The sequence below is a fragment of the Saccostrea cucullata genome, unplaced genomic scaffold, assembly GCF_032062105.1.
Source record: "Saccostrea cucullata isolate Sc308-1 unplaced genomic scaffold, CSIRO_AGI_Scuc_v1 ctg91, whole genome shotgun sequence".
NCBI lineage: Eukaryota > Metazoa > Mollusca > Bivalvia > Ostreida > Ostreidae > Saccostrea > Saccostrea cuccullata.
This window is the reverse complement of record NW_026930680.1, coordinates 26,553-45,685: the sequence shown is the minus strand read 5'-3', so window position 1 is coordinate 45,685 and position 19,133 is coordinate 26,553. Positions and strand designations below refer to the sequence as shown.

The 19,133-nt window shown below is 35.7% G+C and overlaps 3 protein-coding genes across 3 annotated transcripts; 1 reads left to right on the top strand and 2 right to left on the bottom strand.

Annotated features, from left to right (window-relative positions):
* Positions 1 to 2,240: 2,240 nt before the first annotated feature.
* On the bottom strand, positions 2,241 to 8,013 carry LOC134229597 (proton-coupled folate transporter-like). Its single transcript, XM_062711346.1, has 6 exons — positions 7,940 to 8,013; positions 6,367 to 6,450; positions 4,799 to 6,071; positions 4,613 to 4,696; positions 4,277 to 4,433; positions 2,241 to 3,853 (listed from the first exon to the last, which is right to left on the bottom strand). Exons 2-6 carry the CDS (start codon positions 6,370 to 6,372, stop codon positions 3,763 to 3,765), a joined length of 1,611 nt encoding a protein of 536 aa, XP_062567330.1. The 5' UTR covers positions 6,373 to 6,450; positions 7,940 to 8,013; the 3' UTR covers positions 2,241 to 3,762.
* A 2,605-nt stretch (positions 8,014 to 10,618) lies between these two features.
* Positions 10,619 to 14,062, bottom strand: LOC134229595 (proton-coupled folate transporter-like). Its single transcript, XM_062711344.1, has 6 exons — positions 13,974 to 14,062; positions 13,845 to 13,878; positions 11,959 to 13,177; positions 11,770 to 11,853; positions 11,356 to 11,512; positions 10,619 to 11,226 (listed from the first exon to the last, which is right to left on the bottom strand). Exons 2-6 carry the CDS (start codon positions 13,848 to 13,850, stop codon positions 11,139 to 11,141), a joined length of 1,554 nt encoding a protein of 517 aa, XP_062567328.1. The 5' UTR covers positions 13,851 to 13,878; positions 13,974 to 14,062; the 3' UTR covers positions 10,619 to 11,138.
* A 480-nt stretch (positions 14,063 to 14,542) lies between these two features.
* Positions 14,543 to 18,686, top strand: LOC134229596 (uncharacterized). Its single transcript, XM_062711345.1, has 2 exons — positions 14,543 to 14,645; positions 17,216 to 18,686. Exon 2 carries the CDS (start codon positions 17,225 to 17,227, stop codon positions 18,491 to 18,493), a length of 1,269 nt encoding a protein of 422 aa, XP_062567329.1. The 5' UTR covers positions 14,543 to 14,645; positions 17,216 to 17,224; the 3' UTR covers positions 18,494 to 18,686.
* Positions 18,687 to 19,133: the final 447 nt, after the last annotated feature.

Here is a 19,133-nt window from a genome sequence, read left to right as displayed (position 1 = left end):
TGACAGCTGCTTTTTCAATAAAAATGGAACTCGTGTAAATTTACTTACTTGGTCATTTGCAAAATTATTTTGTCAAAACAGATTCTGATTGCTCACACAAGTACTATGAAGTTGACATCAAAAAGATGCTTGAGTTTCTGATTGACAATATCTAATGTGGTTTTTGGAGACCAGGTCTTCAAACAATCTATTGGAATTCCAAAGGGTACCAATTGCACTCCGTTATTAGCAGACCTATTTTTGTATTCATATGAAGCAGAATGTGTGCAAAATCTCATGCGTGAAAAGAAGAAAACAGTTGCTGTGACCTTCAACTCAACAGTTGGATATATCGACGACGTATTGTCAATTAACAATGGTAATTTCCATTCCTATGTCGATACAATAAATCCTGGTGAGCTTGGGATAAAAGATACCACAGAGTCTGACACATATGTTTCATACTTGGATATTTTACTTGAAAAAGACGTTTAATGGTAATCTAACAACCAAGCTCTATGATAAACGTGATGAATAACATTTCTACCGTCAACTTCCCTTACTTGTGCAGCAATATACCTTCATCACCTGCATACGGCATTTATATATCTCAGTTGATTCGATACGCAAAAGCATGCTCTACGTATGAACAATTTCTAAAACGAGGTAAATTATTGACAAACAAGTTGATGAAACAAAAATATCAGCCGTCTTGTTTAAAGTCATCATTTCATAAGTTCTTTGGTCGATACAATGACATTGTCAGCAAGTACAATTTATCATTGAGTCAAATGCTGACTGACGTTTTTCATACTAATTGTTAGTCCCATTATGTGTCGGCAGGGGATGCTCACTCCTCCATAGCACCTGATCCCACCTCTGATGTTTCAGAGGTCCGTGTTTGCTCTGCTCCTATTTTGTATTGTTTTATGGACTTTGACATTGAATACTGTTCGTTTTCTCCATATCCTTCGTTCATAAAGAATACACATTAAAAACAAAATCAAACAATGTACCTCAGCCACTCAAAAACTTATGGGCAAGGTTCAAGTTCTTGGGGACAAACAGACAGACATAGCAAAATAAAATACCCCCTTACCTTTAACTGGGGGGGTGAAAATATAGTAAACCCATTTTATATCTGAAGAAAAGAGGAATCATAAGGCAAAAACAATTAACTTACATATTACGATATATACCAGAGGTACATATAAAATTCAAAAAGTTGTGTCCATAATACTACTTTTCTGGGTTAAGGAAGCTCTAACACATAATAGTTTTTCATCATCTCTCACCAAAGCTGGTGTTAATGATTTGCAGATAAAAACTTAAATAAACCTAACAATTTCCATAGATCAGAAAGAAAAAAATAATGTATACAATATTTTTATTAGAACAATTAATGCATGTATATCTAACAATTAAATACAAAGATGACAGGATTCAGAAACAAGTTTTGTTACAATATATATTAATGCCTTTCTCTTTGACAATTAATAGTAAAAGAAACATAAAACAGTAAAAATTTGAAAAACAAGTAATTGCCATTCTGTTCTTTATAATTTCCCCCTTGTAATACATATTGTGACCCCACCCTACCCCACTAATCATAATTTAAACAATTTTAAATATATACACTACCCCAGTATGCTTCCACATAAGCTTCAGCTTAGGTTTTCAGATTTTTTTTTTCAGATATATTTCTATGTAACACATTGATTCCACATTGTGGCCCCGCCCTACCCCTGGGGGTCATGATTTGAACAATTTAGAGTCTACACTACCCCAGGATGCTTCCACATAAGTTTCAGCTTCTCTGGCTCAGTGGTTCTTGAGAAGAAGATTTTCAAAGATTTTTCCTATATATTTCTATGTAAAACTTTGATTCCCAATTGTTGCCCCGCCCTTCCTCCCGGGGTCATGATTTGAACAATTAAAAATCTACATAAGTTTCAGCTTTTCTGACCCAGTGGTTCTTGAGAAGAAGATTTTCTAAGATTTTTTTCTTTATATTTCTATGTAAAACTTTGATTCCCCATTGTGGCCCCGCCCTACTCCCAGGGGTCTTGATTTGAACAATTTAGAATCTACACTACCCCAGGATGCTTCCAAATAAGTTTCAGCTTTTCTGGCCCAGTGGTTCTTGAGAAGAAAATTTTCAAAGATTTTTCCTATATATTTCTATGTAAAACATTGCCCCTCTTACCCCCAGGGGGTCATGATTAACAATTTAGAATTTACACTACGCTAAGATGCTTCCACATAAGTTTCAGCTTTTCTGGCCCAGTGGTTCTTGAGAAGAAGATTTTCAAAGATTTTTCCTTTATATTTCTATGTAAAACTTTGATTTCCAATTGTGGCCCCGCCCAACCCCCGGGGGTCATGATTTGAACAATTTAGAATCTACACTACGCTAAGATGCTTCCACATAAGTTTCAGCTTTTCTGGCCCAGTGGTTCTTGAGAAGAAGATTTTCAAAGATTTTTCCTTTATATTTTTATGTAAAACTTTGATTCCCCATTGTGGCCCCGCCCTTCCACCGGGGGTCATGATTTGTATAATTTAGAATCTACACTACCCCAGGATGCTTCCACATAAGTTTCAGCTTTACTGGCCCAGTGGTTCTTGAGAAGAAGATTTTTTAATGACCCAACCCTATTTTTGTCTTTTCTTGATTATCTCCCCTTGCGAGGGGATATGTCCCTTCATTTTAATAATTTAAATTCCCCTTCATCCAAGGATGCTTTGTACCAAGTTTGGTCAAAATTGGCCCAGTGGTTCTTGAGAAGAAGTCAAAAATGTGAAAAGTTTACAGACAGACGGACGGAGGGACAGACGACGGACAAAATGTGATCAGAAAAGCTCACTTGAGCCTTCGGCTCAGGTGAGCTAAAAAACTATACATGTACATATTAAAAAGAATAAACAAGAGACCCGCTGGCCATGTGGCTTATGGTCTCATGAGACTTCTTTGCCCTATTGTTCTCCAGAATATTTAAAAAATGCCCCTCTTTATTTACATCAAGAATTCAGACTCCATACTGTGAAACCACCCTGGCCCCAAAGGGGTACGTAATGTCATAATTAACCTAACTCTTATACACCGTGATGATGTCATGAATATACTTCAATATCAATACATTCACTGAATATTATCACATTATTGCTGATGAAAACCATGAATATGAATATTTACAAAGACAAATTTAAAAAAAATGTTTAAATCTTTCTTAGTTATTTTATTTTCATTAAAAAAAATAAAGCAAGAGTTATTTCCCATTAAATGCCAATCATTTATGTTGACATGCTAAAATTCTTTCATTATTTGGCCAACCCTTTCAAACTGGACATGCACTGAGGTGTATAAAATATTCTCATGTTTCTCTCCCACATCTTTCCTTAAAAAGAAAATGCAGGGGAAACTGGTCTGATTTACTGAGAAATATGTCTGGTTCATTAAAATAAAGGAGGACTACAGCATTTATATCTGTATGACGACTAGTAAAAAATAAAAATTATTTCATTCTAAGATACATCAGCACAATTTCCTGAATTTATATCAAATTTTGACAGAGAGTGAACTTGTAAGGAACAGATATAAAGCTGGACAGATATACATTGTACATGAAATGACTGACTGAAAAAATATAATATATCCAAATATATCTCAATATATAAACAATAAAAGAGTGATATAATTTAAATTCTCTTGGATAAATGTTAGCATAATGAAAAAGAAATTAATTTTTTACTAAAAATAGGAAGTATATACAAACAAAATATTTAGTCTTCTTCGGGTTTAAAGATGATTTCTGTTTCCTCTTCATATCCAGTGGTTGTCCCCCCTCCCACTCTCCCAGCTATCCAAAGGACTCTGAAATTAACAGATGAATGTAATGTTTTTCAAGAATCAGAAATTTACCTCACTCATTAACAGAAATTTACTCACACATAAATGAGATCACCAATTACTCGTAAGTTGTCACTCACATGAGAACTAAATTCATTCTATATCAATTGTTATTAGATCAAGAATACCAGCATTAATATTACTTTGATGATAATATAGGTGATTATAGATACTTATACAGCTTAAACAGCATTCAACATTTTTGTTTTTGTTTTTTTTTAAAGTATTTTCAATTTAATTTAAAAATATCAAATAACCGATATAAGGCTACAAACAATGCATACTAACAATCCTAACTGAGATATTTTACAGAAATGCTTTGTATTTAATATGACAATTCAATGATTTCTTAGAATTGAAAAAAAAGTATAAATTGTCATAACTCACATTATTAATATCACTGCCACAGCACTTATCCCAGCAAACATAAGAAACACAATCCCCCTCATGTCTGTGACTGTGGCGCTATATACAGCGTTACTGAGGGTGGTCCCTACTATTGAGCAGAAGGTATCAGACATACCAACTCCAGCAAACAGTGTCCTTACAACACAACAGCAAGTATACAGAAATCACACTTTCCATTCTGCAGCCATCTTGAAATCAAACCAAAAGCAAGTTATATTCAATGTCGATTCTTCTTTCAAGTTTCATCCTAAACGTGATTTTCAAAAATTAATCTTTATGAATAAAAAATCATTCAAATCACAATGTTTGACTTACCTTGTTTGTCTGCTGGTGTCATTTTTGACATGAATCCCTTCATGAGAGGTGCTATCATTGCAGAGCCAAAACCAACAACAGGAACTATACGTAAAAAAAAAAAAAAAAAAAAAAAATGTACATGTATTGTATGTCTCTCAAATATTTGCCAACCAGTAAGAAACTAAAATGCATATATATACTTACCAAGAAACAATTCAAAACTTTCATCAGCAATGGCCTCCAGAATGAATGCAACCATATGTGAAGAAGCTCCTACCAGTGCTATAAATTCTACTGATACACAACACTGAAGAATACGGATTAGTAAAGCACCAAGAATGTACGAAGACGTGATCCGGATACCCATAAACCACCCGAGGAGTACCGAACTCCAACAAAATGGTTTATTAAGCTGATATAAAGTTTCTACGTTTGAACGTCCTAGTACTCCAAGTTGGACACATATGAGAATCAAAAGAGAAAACACATATCTCCATTGAGTTCCTTTCCCATACTTATCACTAGTGTAAAATTCCCACACTCCTTTTAATTTATCACAGATGTTTATATTTTTAGATCTGGATTTGAACTCAGGAGGTAGAGATTCTGGCAAGAAAAATCCAAATAAAAGAAGAGCCAACAGGACGCACAATGTTGAGATGATGGCTGGTACTTCAAAGCCAAAGGCTCGGATGAGGTAGCCAGAAGAAAGTGTTCCAAGTAGTGCCCCAAATCCTGCGATGATCTCCAAGACCACGAGGAGGAGAATCCGCTTGTCTCCGCTCTTGGTGATGTCGGCTACATAGGAGAGAGACACCGTGACCTGACAGTATAATCCCCCAGTCACACCCTCCACCAGGAGGAAAACAATGAACCAGTACAGCTCTAACTCGTAGTGTATCCCCACTACAAATAATGCACTTCTGACTACAGCTCCAAAAACTGGAATAACAATGAAAGGTTTCCTTCCATATGTGTCACTTAGTGTAGATAAAAAGAAAACTCCAAATATGGGAGGTATGAATAAGGCTAGTGATGTGTAGATCATGAACTGGGAAGCTAAAATTTGGATCTTGTTTCGTAATTCTTCCTCTGTCCCCGATGACGCGTTGACACTGTTATTGCAGTATGACTTTTGCATTTCTCTGGAATTGTATGAAATGTTTGGGAAGTATTTCTTGTGATATGCAAAATACACATACTGATTTAGAACCCCTAATTGCAGAATGGTAAAAGCCACAACTAACAAGCCCACTCCTGAAAACAGAACAAAACAACGAAAGACGAAGTATCGAGTTCCTGTCTGTCTGGCTGTTGCATCTTCATGGGGAAGGTCTGAGTTTCCTAACAGTGGAGCTGTCTCTGCAGCATTGTCTTTATCTTTGTGGTTATCATACAATTTGTCATTGACGGGTGTCTCACAGGAATCTGCCCGCCTTCGGTTAAAACCTCTTTCAAGTCCATTCTCACTTTTTGTCTGCAAATAATAATTGTACAAAAAATTTATATGTATTATACAAGCAGGGTACAAAAATGTGTTACACTCTCCTGAAGTGAATGCAGTACATGTACTACTATAAACCTGTTTTAATATATATTTATAAATGACAAAGTATGATTATGTAGTATAAATGTATTTGTAAAAAGAATTTGTCACAAACTTGAACTGTATATTAATCTTATTGAAATAGATCTTAATTATTTTTGAACAGAAATTACTCACATGTACGTCTAATGTAGAGAAAATTTAAAGACAAGACTATTTTACATACCGCCATGGTTTCAGGAGTCACTTGAAATTTTCATCTCTCATAATTATATATACATATCACTGAACATCTTGAGCAGCTCCTCACCTTAAATTAAAATATATTAAAATGCTTGTATCAATATCATCTTATATTTTTTTTTTATCAATTTGCTAACTTGTGTATCGTAAAAAAAATTTACTGATAGAACAGGTACATGACTGTACAATTCCGACTGGCAGGAGAAGGATGAGATGCACAAAAAGTTAAAACTGCCAATGCACCATTCACTTTTTATTTTAGTCTTTGACCAGTTGACCATTTATTATAGTTATGGACAACTTTAGACTTTTAGAAATGTAAAACTATAACGCTACTACAGTTTCTTCAGCTACTTTGAATACTGAACTGCAATAAGGTGTATTCCTAACACCATAAAGTACCCACTTTCCACATCTCTAATTATAATCCAGGATATACCTAAATCAAAGGACAACTTAATCCCTGTGCTGAATTCATACATGTATTTGCTATATGCAGCATACTGTAAATCCTGGCCTGGCTTTAAAAATTTAATCAGCATGACCACATTGTATAAGCTGCATCATCCGTCCAGGCCCCCTGCATTAAACACTCAAATATCCATACCTCACATCAAGAAGGAAACTTTTTTTTCCATATGATTAAATCTATGACAAATCAACTGTCTTCATAAAGCTAGAGGTTTTAATGTAAACTCGTGCATGAGGCTGGAAGTTTGAACCACCCTCGTTCCCTGAAATGGGGCATGAAATAAATCTCTCAGTGTATTTTTTTTTTCAAATGTGTGCTGTGTCTCTTTTTTTTTCTTGACGCATGGACGTACACAATTTTCTGGAGCATGCGTACATGTGTAACAGGAAAGGAGAAAATGTTTGGCTGGACCGGGAATTGAGCCCGGGATCCCTTCATCTCCAGTCAAATGCTCTACCAACCGAGCTACCCAGGCTGATATCCTCGGCCCAAACCATTACATTCCTCCCTCTTTAAATGGTCTTGGCCTCGAAGACACAACCCAAGTTCTTATTACCCCCTGGCAGGACTTTCACCTGCAATTCCAGGGGTGATCAATGGCACCAGATCTGTAACAGGAGGGGAGAAAATGTATGGCTGGACCGGGAATCAAACCCGGGACCCCTGCATTCCAGTCAGGTGCTCTACCAACTGAGCAAACTCGCTTCAAGACCATGCCGGAACACCGACACCAATCCATTTTTTTCGTATGCTTTGTCATATTCACAAACGGAGAAGTTTTGTATCGTCATGGAATATCGCCCCGACTGTCGACCAGTAAATGAAAGCTCTAAGTAATTCAGCAAAATGTCAAAACTGAAATAAAAATCTTCGTTAAGCCATAAAACACATGGTTTGAGAGATAAATAGCCTCTTCTTGATCATGTGTTTATAACTTTGTTGTGAAATTGATCCATTATATCAGCTGATTATATTATAGTGTGAAATCAAAAAATCCAACGGTGTCATTGCTACAAACTTTTTTATAAAGTTAAGTATTGGTGATTTTCTGTATGATGAGAAATGTAGAAGTAGATTAATATACCTGAAGGCCGAGCTACTAGTTGGACATTCTCCTTTGAAGATCACAATGAAAGGGACATCACTCTCACCTCACTTGAATGCACAGTGGAGGATCCAGGATCTGATCATGCTGATACAGTCTTAAATAACATTAAGCATATATTACATATATAAGACACATGCTGTAGAACTAATTCTATTATGCCTTAAAAAAATAAGCAAAAGAAAAGCAAACCAAAAAAATCTTTTCTTGTTATTTTCATCGAACGTGAACTAATAATTTAAGCAATTTACTTCTGTAAGATTTGTCTACAGAATCTTATACAAATTCTGTATTTGTATTTGCAAAGGTATTTCATCAGTTGACTTATTTTACATTCAGTCTATCAGTTTTTGGAGAATGCCTTTTAAAATTTTTTTTTTGAACACCATTTTTAATATGCATATTACTGAGTTTAATTGGACATTTTTTAACCATATTTTCTTGTTTCGATTCTCTTTTGGGAATTTAAAAAAAAAAAAAAGAATTTTCTTACATATTCCAATGTAAAACTTTAATCGTACATTGTGGCCCCATCCTACCCGAGGGGTCATGATTTGAACAAACTTGAATCTACACCCACTGAGGATGCTTCCATATATATGACTAATCATGGCTTTGCTGTTCTTGAGAAGAAGAATTTTATAAAAATTTTCCCCATGTATTCCTGTAAACTTTGCTCCCCAAATGTGGCCCCATCCTACCCCCGGGGGTCATGATTTGAACAAACTTGAATCTGCACTACCAGAAGATACCTCCAGTTGAGTTTCATTTTTCATGGCCCAGTGGTTCATGGGAAGAAGATTTTCCCTATGTATTCCTATGCTAAACTTTGACCCCTCTGTCATGGCCCCACCCTACCCCTAGGGGTCATGATTTGAAGAAACTTGAATCTACACTACCTGAGGATGCTTCCATATGAGTTTCGTCTTTCCTGGCCCAGTGGTTCTTGAGATTTTTTTTTAGAAAATTTCCCAATGTATTCCTATGTTAAGGTCAGACGACACGTTCCTCAAATAAATGTTTTGTATCTCTTTGTACTATATAATTTTTTTTTTCATATTTGTCATTCTCTTCTGATTTCTACATTGCTTTCAAAATGTTTTTAAATATAAGTACACCAAAAATTGTGTTTTAGGCCATTAAGAAGATTACCCATAAGGGTTATATAAGAAATATGACCCTTTGGAATCCTGGCCAAATGTCTGGTAAGGTTCCCTAATTTTTTGAGAGGAAACTTGTTTAAGTACCTATACTTCAGTGACAAATTCTTAGGAAAATTTATATATTTTTGAGGAACGTGTCGTCTGACCTTAAACTTTGATCCCCCATATGTGGCCCCATTCTACCACTGGGCCCAGGATCATGAAACAGACTTAGACTTTAGTCAAATTTTGGATCTCCTGTAAAATATTTATTATTAATTGAATTAATCTTTAATTTTTCAAATAACAACACTTTTGTAAAACAATATTGTAAAGCAGGTTGCTTTTGGCCTGTACGACTTGTACAACATTTTAGTACAACTCAAAGATTTTGACTTAAGCTTAAGATGTTTCATGATCCCGGGGACTGGGGGTCATGATTCGGACAAACTTGAATCTACACTATCTGAGGATGCTTCCACATGAGTTTCCTTTTTTCTGGCTCATTTGTTCTGGGAAGAATTTTTTTTTAAAGATGCCACTAATTTTTCACTAAGGCCATTCCAAGTTTTTTCTATGTTTAGCGTCCGCGTGCGCCTTGGTTTTTGACACCCCATGTCAGAAAAAAACAAACAGAATCAGGAGTCCGAAAATTAATTATTCAGGTCAAAATTTGTGATTTCCGGCAATATCTGTAAATATTTGTATAATATTGCATTGTTGGAATAGTTTCAGTATCTAAATATTTTGATTTTGCTGAAGAAAATAACTTTCTTTATGAAAAATAGATAAATGGAATCATATCTTTTGAATTACGTCATTCTTATTACTATAAAGTATGTGTTTTATTTATTTTTTGACTTGTGTGTTTTTTGCGAATAGGTAGCTTTTTTTGAAAGATGCCACTAATTTTTCACTAATTCATAAGTATCTCCCATTAGAAGAGGGCGTGGTCCTTCATTTGAGCAAACTTGAATCCTCTTTACCCAAGGATACTTTGTGTGAAGTTTTGTTGAAATTAACCCAGTGGATCTTGAGAAGAAGATGAAAATGTGAAAACGACGCCAACGGACAAATTTTGATCAGAAAAGCTCACTTGAGCCTTCGGTGAGCTAAAAATGCCATTAATTTTTCAAAGTTTCAAAATTGTCTCCCCTTGGAAGAGGATGCGTGGCCCTCCATTTGAACAAACTTGAATTCCCTTCATCCAAGGATACTTTGTGGCAAGTTTAGTTAAAATTGGCCCGGTGGTTCTTGAGAACAAGATGAAAATGTGAAAAGTTTACGACAACGATGACAATGCCAAGAACTATGACGACAGGGCAATGAGCCTTCGGTTCAAATAAAAGGGCTGCTTTAAATAAAAATAAAACATAATTATTGGGAATTTTTAATCAGCCAGATTCAATTTCCCTCGGTCTTCCCTCGGGAAACAGTCCACTTTTGGGAAACTAGAATGTTGCTGACTCCCTAAAAGACTACATAAGAGTATATGTATACGAACAAGAAATCAAAATCCACGTGTGGTCATCTTTTATTTAGATTTATAAGCAAAAAACATGTGATTTTAATATGCGTAATTAGTAATCGTGTAATCCAGCGTGTTTCAAGATATATAATAGAATATACAAATCTTAAAGTTTACCACACAAAATATAAATGATAACTAGTTATATACATATATCTGCATAATTTATATCCTTTATTCAACCGGAATAATCACTTAGAATTTTGACTACATAAGTAGCTTAATTCAGAACTTAAAGCATCTAAAACCATAACGCTGCAGCTGGTAAAGGACTACAACGTTTGAGTTTACCATTACACAACAGTTCTTTAGCAAGGTTTTGTCTCACTCAGAAATGTTCTTGTTTTTCGGTAATCCCTCTCCCTCCCTCTCTCCCTCTCTCTCTCTGGCAAAAATAGTACGGGATCCAACCGAAACTCTCTGTAGTTCCACCAGTTATGCTGATATTTTTAAATCATCTTTTATCTAAATTCTTTTTAATGTGTTTTTTTGGTCATTAATAAGCCATTTATTTCTCCTCTGGATCAACAACAATTTCCTTTTCTTCGTAAGTCATATCTTTAGATCCGCCAACTACACCAGCTAACCAGAGAATGCTGTATAAGTAACCAAATTTCAAAAGTTAGCCAAAAAAAAAAAAAAAAAGAAAGAAAGAAAGAAAAGGAAATTACACAAAAGAAATACATGTGCTTTAAGACCAAAGAACAAGCGATCTGACTACTTACAATATTAAGATTACTGCTACAGTACTGATCCCAGCAAACATAAGAAACACAAACCCCCTCATGTCTGCCACCGTGGCGCTATATACAGCGTTACTGACCGTGACACCAATGATGTTACAGAAGGATTCAGTCATCCCAATACCCGCAAATAAGGTCCCTATACAAGAGAATCAAGTTTATAACTATTAGGTCTTTGCTGTTATCTAATAGAAAAAATACATAATCTATATCATACATGCCATCTATAATATTACTAATTATTCTATTTTTTGTTCATTTTGTTCAATTTTTATATATAAAAAGATGTTATAATGATCAGATATATATTTTTAAAGTAATTACTGTATCATTTCACAGTGTCTTGAATTTTCTGCATACATGTACTTAGTCTAGTGAACAACTGGATGCACTTGCCTTGTTTATCTGCTGGAGTCATTTTAGACATCAATCCCTTCATAATCGGTCCAATCATTGCAGATCCAAATCCAACGACAGGAACTTTAGAAAAAGGGGAAAAGATCATTTACGACAATTATACATTACAGCAAATTTATTACCTACGATCATGATATTGCAAAAGATTATGAGATTTTTTTTATTTACCGAGAAACATTTCAAAACTCTCCTCCGCAAAGGCTTCCAGAAGAAACGAACTAGCGTGCGATACTGCTCCAATAAGACCACAAAATTCATTTGATATGCAACGTTGCAAAAGGCGAAGAAGCACTAAACCAATGATGTAGGCAAATGCGATCCGAATGGCGAGAAACCAGCCAAGAAGCACCGAATTCCAACAAAACGGTGCATTCAACTGATACAGGGTTTCAACACTTGATTTACCCTGTGTGCCTAGGTGAACACATATGACAATCAAAATAGAAAACACATATCGCCACTGAGTCCCTTTTCCATATCTGTTGCTTGTATAAAACGTTGTCAATCCTTTTAATTTATCACAGAATTGCAATCTTTTTGATTTCGACTTAATCTCATGCGGTAGAGATTCAGGAAGGAACAGTCCCATGATTAAAATAGATAGAAAAACACATATCGTTGAAATCAGCGCTGATATAGTGAAACCAAATGTTCGAATGAGATAGCCAGAAGAGAGGGACCCTATAAGACCACCCACTCCGGCGCTCACCTCGATGATCACCAGCAGGAAAATACGACTGTCTCCGGGTTCTGTTATATCAGCCACATACGACAAGGCTACCGAGAGTAGACTAAATAACCCCCCTGTTGCACCCTCCACAAGCAAGAAAACAATCAACCAGTAGAGATTTATCTCGTAGTGAATACCAATCACAAATAAGACACATCTCAGGAAAGACCCTACAATTGGAAGGATAATGAAGGGTTTTCTTCCATATGTGTCGCTCAGCGTAGCAAAGAAAAGGTTTCCAAGTATAGGAGGAATGAATAATACTAAGGAGGTGTAAATTAGAAACTGCGAGGCCAGAACTTGGATTTTGTTCTCGGCATCTTTTATATCTGAGGAAACGTTGTTTGCTTTGCAATATGACTTATCCGAAGGCTCGAACTGGAAAGTCAGATTACCAAAATAGTATTTGTGGAAGTAAAAATACACGTATTGGTTGAGTACTCCAAGCTGTAGTATTGTGAAGGCGATGACCAACAGGACAAGTCCTAGACTTAACACGAAGCAATGACGAAAGAAACGTCTCGTTCCATGAGATTTCACGTCCCCCTCGTTGTTCTGCGTGCTCTCTTCTAGAAGTGGTGCCGACTCGGAATCAGTAGAATCAAGTTGTTGTCTGGAATCTGGAATTTTGGTCTCGTCATTGGCCGTTGATTTCGACTAAAAAGATTAAATGTATGATATGAGTGAAAGATAGAAAATATTTTCTTCTAAGAAAAACTTAAATCTGTTGAAAAAAAAACAACCCATGCTATAGATATACGAGGAAAATAAATAAGTATGTACGTGTGTCATCCTGGAACCTCCATTCTAAAACTGCTAGATCCGCCCCTACTTAACCTTTCTTTGACATCAAGTACATGCGTACGTGGAATATTTATAAATAGCCAATATGAGCTAGGTGACAAGAAGACACCTCTGTCTTTATGTACACATCTAAAGATCCGTCGTATCGGTTGATTTGAATTTTGAATGCAATTAACCATTTCCTTTAAAACATAATGTAAGTACATCACATCTGACAATCATCATATATACGTATATATATGGATATATTTACATCACTGAATATTTTCTCCTTTATTTCTTAAGAAACCCCATTGTTATAATCAAAACATATATACGGATATATGCTTCCGTTCATTCCAGTAACAACAAACAAAGAAAGCATTTTATTGTTTAAATATACTATCATATCCAAGTGACAGTGACAATATTGATCAAAAGGCCCAACATATCCAAACTTGGCAAAAAGGGCCACTTCCACCTTATTCGCGATATTTTTAGTTCACAAGCTTGATTTAATGAAATTGTTGCGATAACATACCTTCATACTTGCAATCTTGACATTAAGCACCCATCTGAAAGTGAATGGGAAAAAAAATGAACTACAGAGTTAAGTCCAGGACAAGAAGTACATATTGTTCAGAGAGAGAGAGAGAGAGAGAGATCAAACCTTTGGAGTTATCGAGTTAAAATTTTCCATTACTTGTAGATGCACACCGTCTATACATTAACCAGAAGCGGAACACAACACACCGACTCTTTAACTTGTGCCTATAAAACAGAACGTTCTAGTTTGTCAACTCTGTCTCATGTGCGTCTTATAGATCGTTTACTGACTCAATGACATTTAATAAAACCGTTACAACAGCGAAACATAGATAAAATAGAAAAATAAAAAGATAAAGATTTAAACTTTTTATTCAGATAACACAAAACATCTTCGAAATCAGTTTTCACTTCTAAACACAAAAAAGAGAATAAATAGTCATAATAGTAAATGTTCTTTGTAAAATAAATCATAAGAGTTCAATGACTGTTTTCGTCTGCATTTTGAAGTCTATTCTCAGTTTATAAATGGTCAAGGGGCCCGAACTCCCATGCGATAAATTTTAATGGTTAGATTTGTCGGTTTTCAAAACACTGTCCTTTATCATGAATGTCATGTTTGATTTAAAACACTACGTTTTTCCTAGCGGTCAATGAATAATTTAAAATGTTTCCTCTCGCGGGTTCCATATATGCGCAAAATGAAAGTGGAAATAAATGTAAATTCCAATGTGGTTAATTTTAGAAAAAGAAAAAACGTCATGTGACTTGAAGAAAGGATACATTTTCTCAATTGGTAAACTATAATTTGGCCCTTGTCTTTTTTAGGGTTCATTTCAATCTCTACAAAGAGTTATCGGTCCACTTAGCGAAGTGAACGATAACTCTGGGTAGAGATTGGGTTCTTTTGCGATCAATTTCTCAAGTGAGTATTCTAATCGAATTTTCAGCTCATTTTTGTCCTCCGCTTTCAGAAAAGAGGTATTACAACAAAATACCCATAGTCCTTTGCGTCTCCGCACACAGAGAACTGTGGCAGAAGTTTGGTATGTTGTGTAAATCGCATTCATCAGACTTTTTGTCTATAGAGAAGTGGAAAGGCTTTCGCCAAAATCCAGTGGATGTAGGTAATTTAAGCTTGTCCACTTTTCTAAAAAGAATATCATCAGACTGCATGTGTGGCACTTTGCTTATAAATTTCGATTAAAAACGTTTAAGGTCAAGATCTATAGTAAATGAAAGGTGCCTACAGATTTATCAAATTCTAGCAATAAATTCCTTTACTGATGCTTTATATCTTTAGCTTGGTCAAATAAGGAGTTTCGGGGCATAACTTATAGGTAATCAAGATGAAAAACATATTTTGAACCGTCATTTCTAATGAAAAATATACATGTATATTTATATAAACAAGAGGCCCATGGGCCACATCGCTCACCTGAGTACTGTAGCTTAGAAAAAGGAGAAATTGAATTATTATTGAAAAGTTAAAATCCAAAAGTAATCCCATGATCAATCATGGATTTGCTATTCTTCAAAGAATTTTCCCATATATTTCTATGTAAAACTTTGGTCGGCCATTTTGGCCCCGCCCTACCCCCTGGGGTCATGATTTGAACAAATTTGAATCTATACTACCTGAAGATGCTTCCATATAAATATGATGAATAATGGCTTTGTCATTCTTGAGAAGAAGATTTTTAAAGAATTTTCCCATTAATTTCTATGTAAAACTTTGGTCGGCCATTTTGGCCCCGCCCCACCTCCGGGGGTCATGATTTGAACAAACTTGAATCTACACTACCTGAGGATACTTCCATATAAATTTGATGAATTATGGCTTTGTCATTCTTGAGAAGAAGATTTTTAAAGAATTTTCCTATATATTTCTATGTAAAACTTTGGAACATGAAAATCAAAACCATTTTGGCCCCGCCCTACCCCTGGGGGTCATGATTTGAACAAACTTCAATCTACACTACCTGAGGATGTTACCCCATAAGTTTCATCTTTCCTGGCACAGTGGTTCTTGAGAAGAAGATTTTTAAAGAATTTTCCAATATATTTCTATGTAAAACTTTGGTCGGCCATTGTGGCCCCGCCCTACCCCCTGGGGTCATGATTTGAACAAATTTGAATCTACACTACCTGAGGATGTTACCCCATAAGTTTCATCTTTCCTGGCACAGTGTTTCTTGAGAAGAAGATTTTTAAAACATGCCACCAAATTTTCATTAATTCCCAATTATCTCCCCTTGAATGTGGGCGTGGCCCTTCATTTGAACAAACTTGAATCCCCTTCACCCAAGGATGCTTTGTGGCAAGTTTGGTTGAAATTGGCCCAGTGGTTCTTGAGAAGAAGTCGAAAATGTGAAAAGTTTACAGACAGACAGACAGACAGACAGACAGACGGACGCCGGACAAAATGTGATCAGAAAAGCTCACTTGAGCCTTCGGCTCAGGTGAGCTAAAAACCAGTCATGAATATGGGAGTTTTTTCTTTATAACACAAAAAAAAAAACACACTAAAAATACAATGTGGTATTTTCTTGCAGAGCTGTCACATTATATAAATGGTGCCTGTTTTGGAGGGTAACATTTGAAATAGACACCCCAAGGAAAACCATTGTCAACCGACGCGTCAGCGGAGGTTGACAATGGTTTTCCGAGGGGTTTCAATTTCAAATGTTACCCTCAAAAACAGGCACCATTTATTTTATTATACTGAATGTCTGATTTAGGACGTCAGCAAAAAAAAAAAAAAAACCAACAAAAAAACGGTCGATCGTCTTTACGTTCATGTATAGAAAGCTTTCACACTCACCGGTTCACTAATCTCCTTATTGTTTGTTTGATACTCGAATTAGAGTCATTTATCATATAAAGTTTCGTTATTTCTGGCTCGCAAGCATGTTTCCTACACTCGCAAGCATGTATCGTCTGTCGTTTGTTGTTTTCAAGTAAGCTATATCGGACGCAAGCTTTATTGACATCAAGTTAATCCCGGTTCCTTCAAACGCGCAACTGACGTTTTGAGAATTCTACGGTGAACCGTACGCGCATAATTTCCACGCATGTGGCATTACCGTTGTGTTACCCGTTGTCACGTGTGTTGCTAAGGCTCAGGGTAATCGAACGGATTGTTAACTGCGTCTAAACCAATCAGATTTTAGCATTTAACATGAAAGTATAATAAAAAAACATGACCTTGTTCATAACTTTTCAGTGAGAGGAGATATGCCTTTTAATAGTTTACTTACCTGTTTAAATTGTTTGCATCACTTCCGCATGATATAAAGACTTTCAAATTTTCGTATTGAAGATATTTTATTCAAGCTTAAGTTATGATATTTTTTTTCTTTGTAGCAATAAATCATGGCAACTGCTAAAAACTTAGATAACGAATGGAACCAACCATATCATGTGTATGGGCCTGGCGAGGGAAAGCTTCGAAGACGGATTCTTCGACAAGTGGGTGATTACAGAATTGACCAAAAGGAATGGCAAGCAGAAACAAAAGAAACAGAAAAGTTTCTCGGTAACTTGACGTCAAAAATTTGTGAAAACTCTGGTAAGTTTAACAGTGAATTTCAAGTCAGCAGAGACTACGTCAAACAAGCCAGTGGAAGGCAAGGTCTTAAAATAAACTCTCCAGACGAATTTGATATCGTCGTACCAATACATTTAACAGGACTGGATATACAGCAGGCAAAGGTCAGAAACTCGGATGGGAAAATAATGGCAGGGCTGCATCGTCAAAGAGTCTTGAATAAAGATATGTCAACCACCCACCCACGTCTTTCGCACGAGGGTGTTTTTCAGCGCCAAGGAGGTAATGTGTTTCTCAATTCAAAGAGTTTCCATGAAAAAGTTTGGACTGGTATTGTGGATAAGGCATTGGAAGACGTTAGGAAAGACATGCCAAATTATAAAATTGTGCGCAGTGTTCACCCACCGACAGTGAATGTTCAAATAACGTCACCTACTGGTAGGGTTATAAACTATGACGTTGTCCCCGGGGTGAGCTTGAAAACAGAGACAATACGAATTCCGGAGAAAATTACTGGGAAGCAGGCAATGGTGGTAAATTTGCCTATCTTTGCTTTGCCAAAACATGACAACAAGAATAGCCCCGTTATTCACGACAAAGACAGATCCCTCATTTGGCGGAATGACACAAGTTCGCACGAACGTTGTATGGCGGATTTATGCAAGAATTCAGATCAAAGAAGATACATAATGACAGCCAGTCGCATCCTTAAATCGGCGATAAAAACTCTGCAAGAAGAACAGAACCACCTTGGGCATCTCATCAACTCATATCACTTGAAAACAATAGCTTACAAAACTGTGTATGATTTGACGATGCGTGACTCTAAGAGAAATCTTACTGGTGTAAAGGATGCTCTTGGACACCAAATTACAGCCCTTAACAAATGCGTGTCGGAACGTTATTTGAATGACTTTTTTCAAGGCAATGAGGATTTGGAAAAAATTTTCCCAGGTTCAGAGCTAACCAAAAATCATAGACAGCAGAACTTGTTTTGGAAGGCAAATCCCAATTTGATGATGTCAGCTAGATATGGTATCCCAAAACTTACCGGGAATCTGAATGGTTGTTTTACTTGTATCAATGGGCAATGAACTGAAATCAAAAACTCTCGCAGTTCAGTTTTAACTTTTCTGTGGTTTATTTTGTATGCTGACCGAGAATGTAAATTTGAAAAGTTTAAATCTGTTTCTCCTTGTAAATTCAACTACATGTACTTGTATATAAATCTTACACTCATTACACTGTAATTAAGCAGATATACATGTAATTAACCAATGTCATTATAAATATTGTCATTAACAATGATGCAAAGATATCAAAACTTTAAAGCAAAAAAAAAAAATCTATTTACCGACTATTAAATAACAGACATCAATCCAATTTAACTATAGAAACGTGATGTTATTCAAGTTAGAAATACGTGAATTTTTTATGTGAACGTTTCCTCTTTATGTACACTCAATTTTGTATTATTTTTCAGCTCAAGTACACCATATATATTTAGCTTTAACATGACTAGAAAAAAATTAATGTCTGCTATTTCAAAAGACTTTTACCTTACTCTTGTCGTCAATTTCTGACAAACGAACACGTGCATTATTCTATAGGGCTACGAATTATCGATTACATCGATTGTCTGTGAGGACGATACGCATATATAGATATACGTGTGTAGAAATATCGCCCCAAAAATATGACATTTATTCTTCGTTTGCATAACAATTTGGGTTA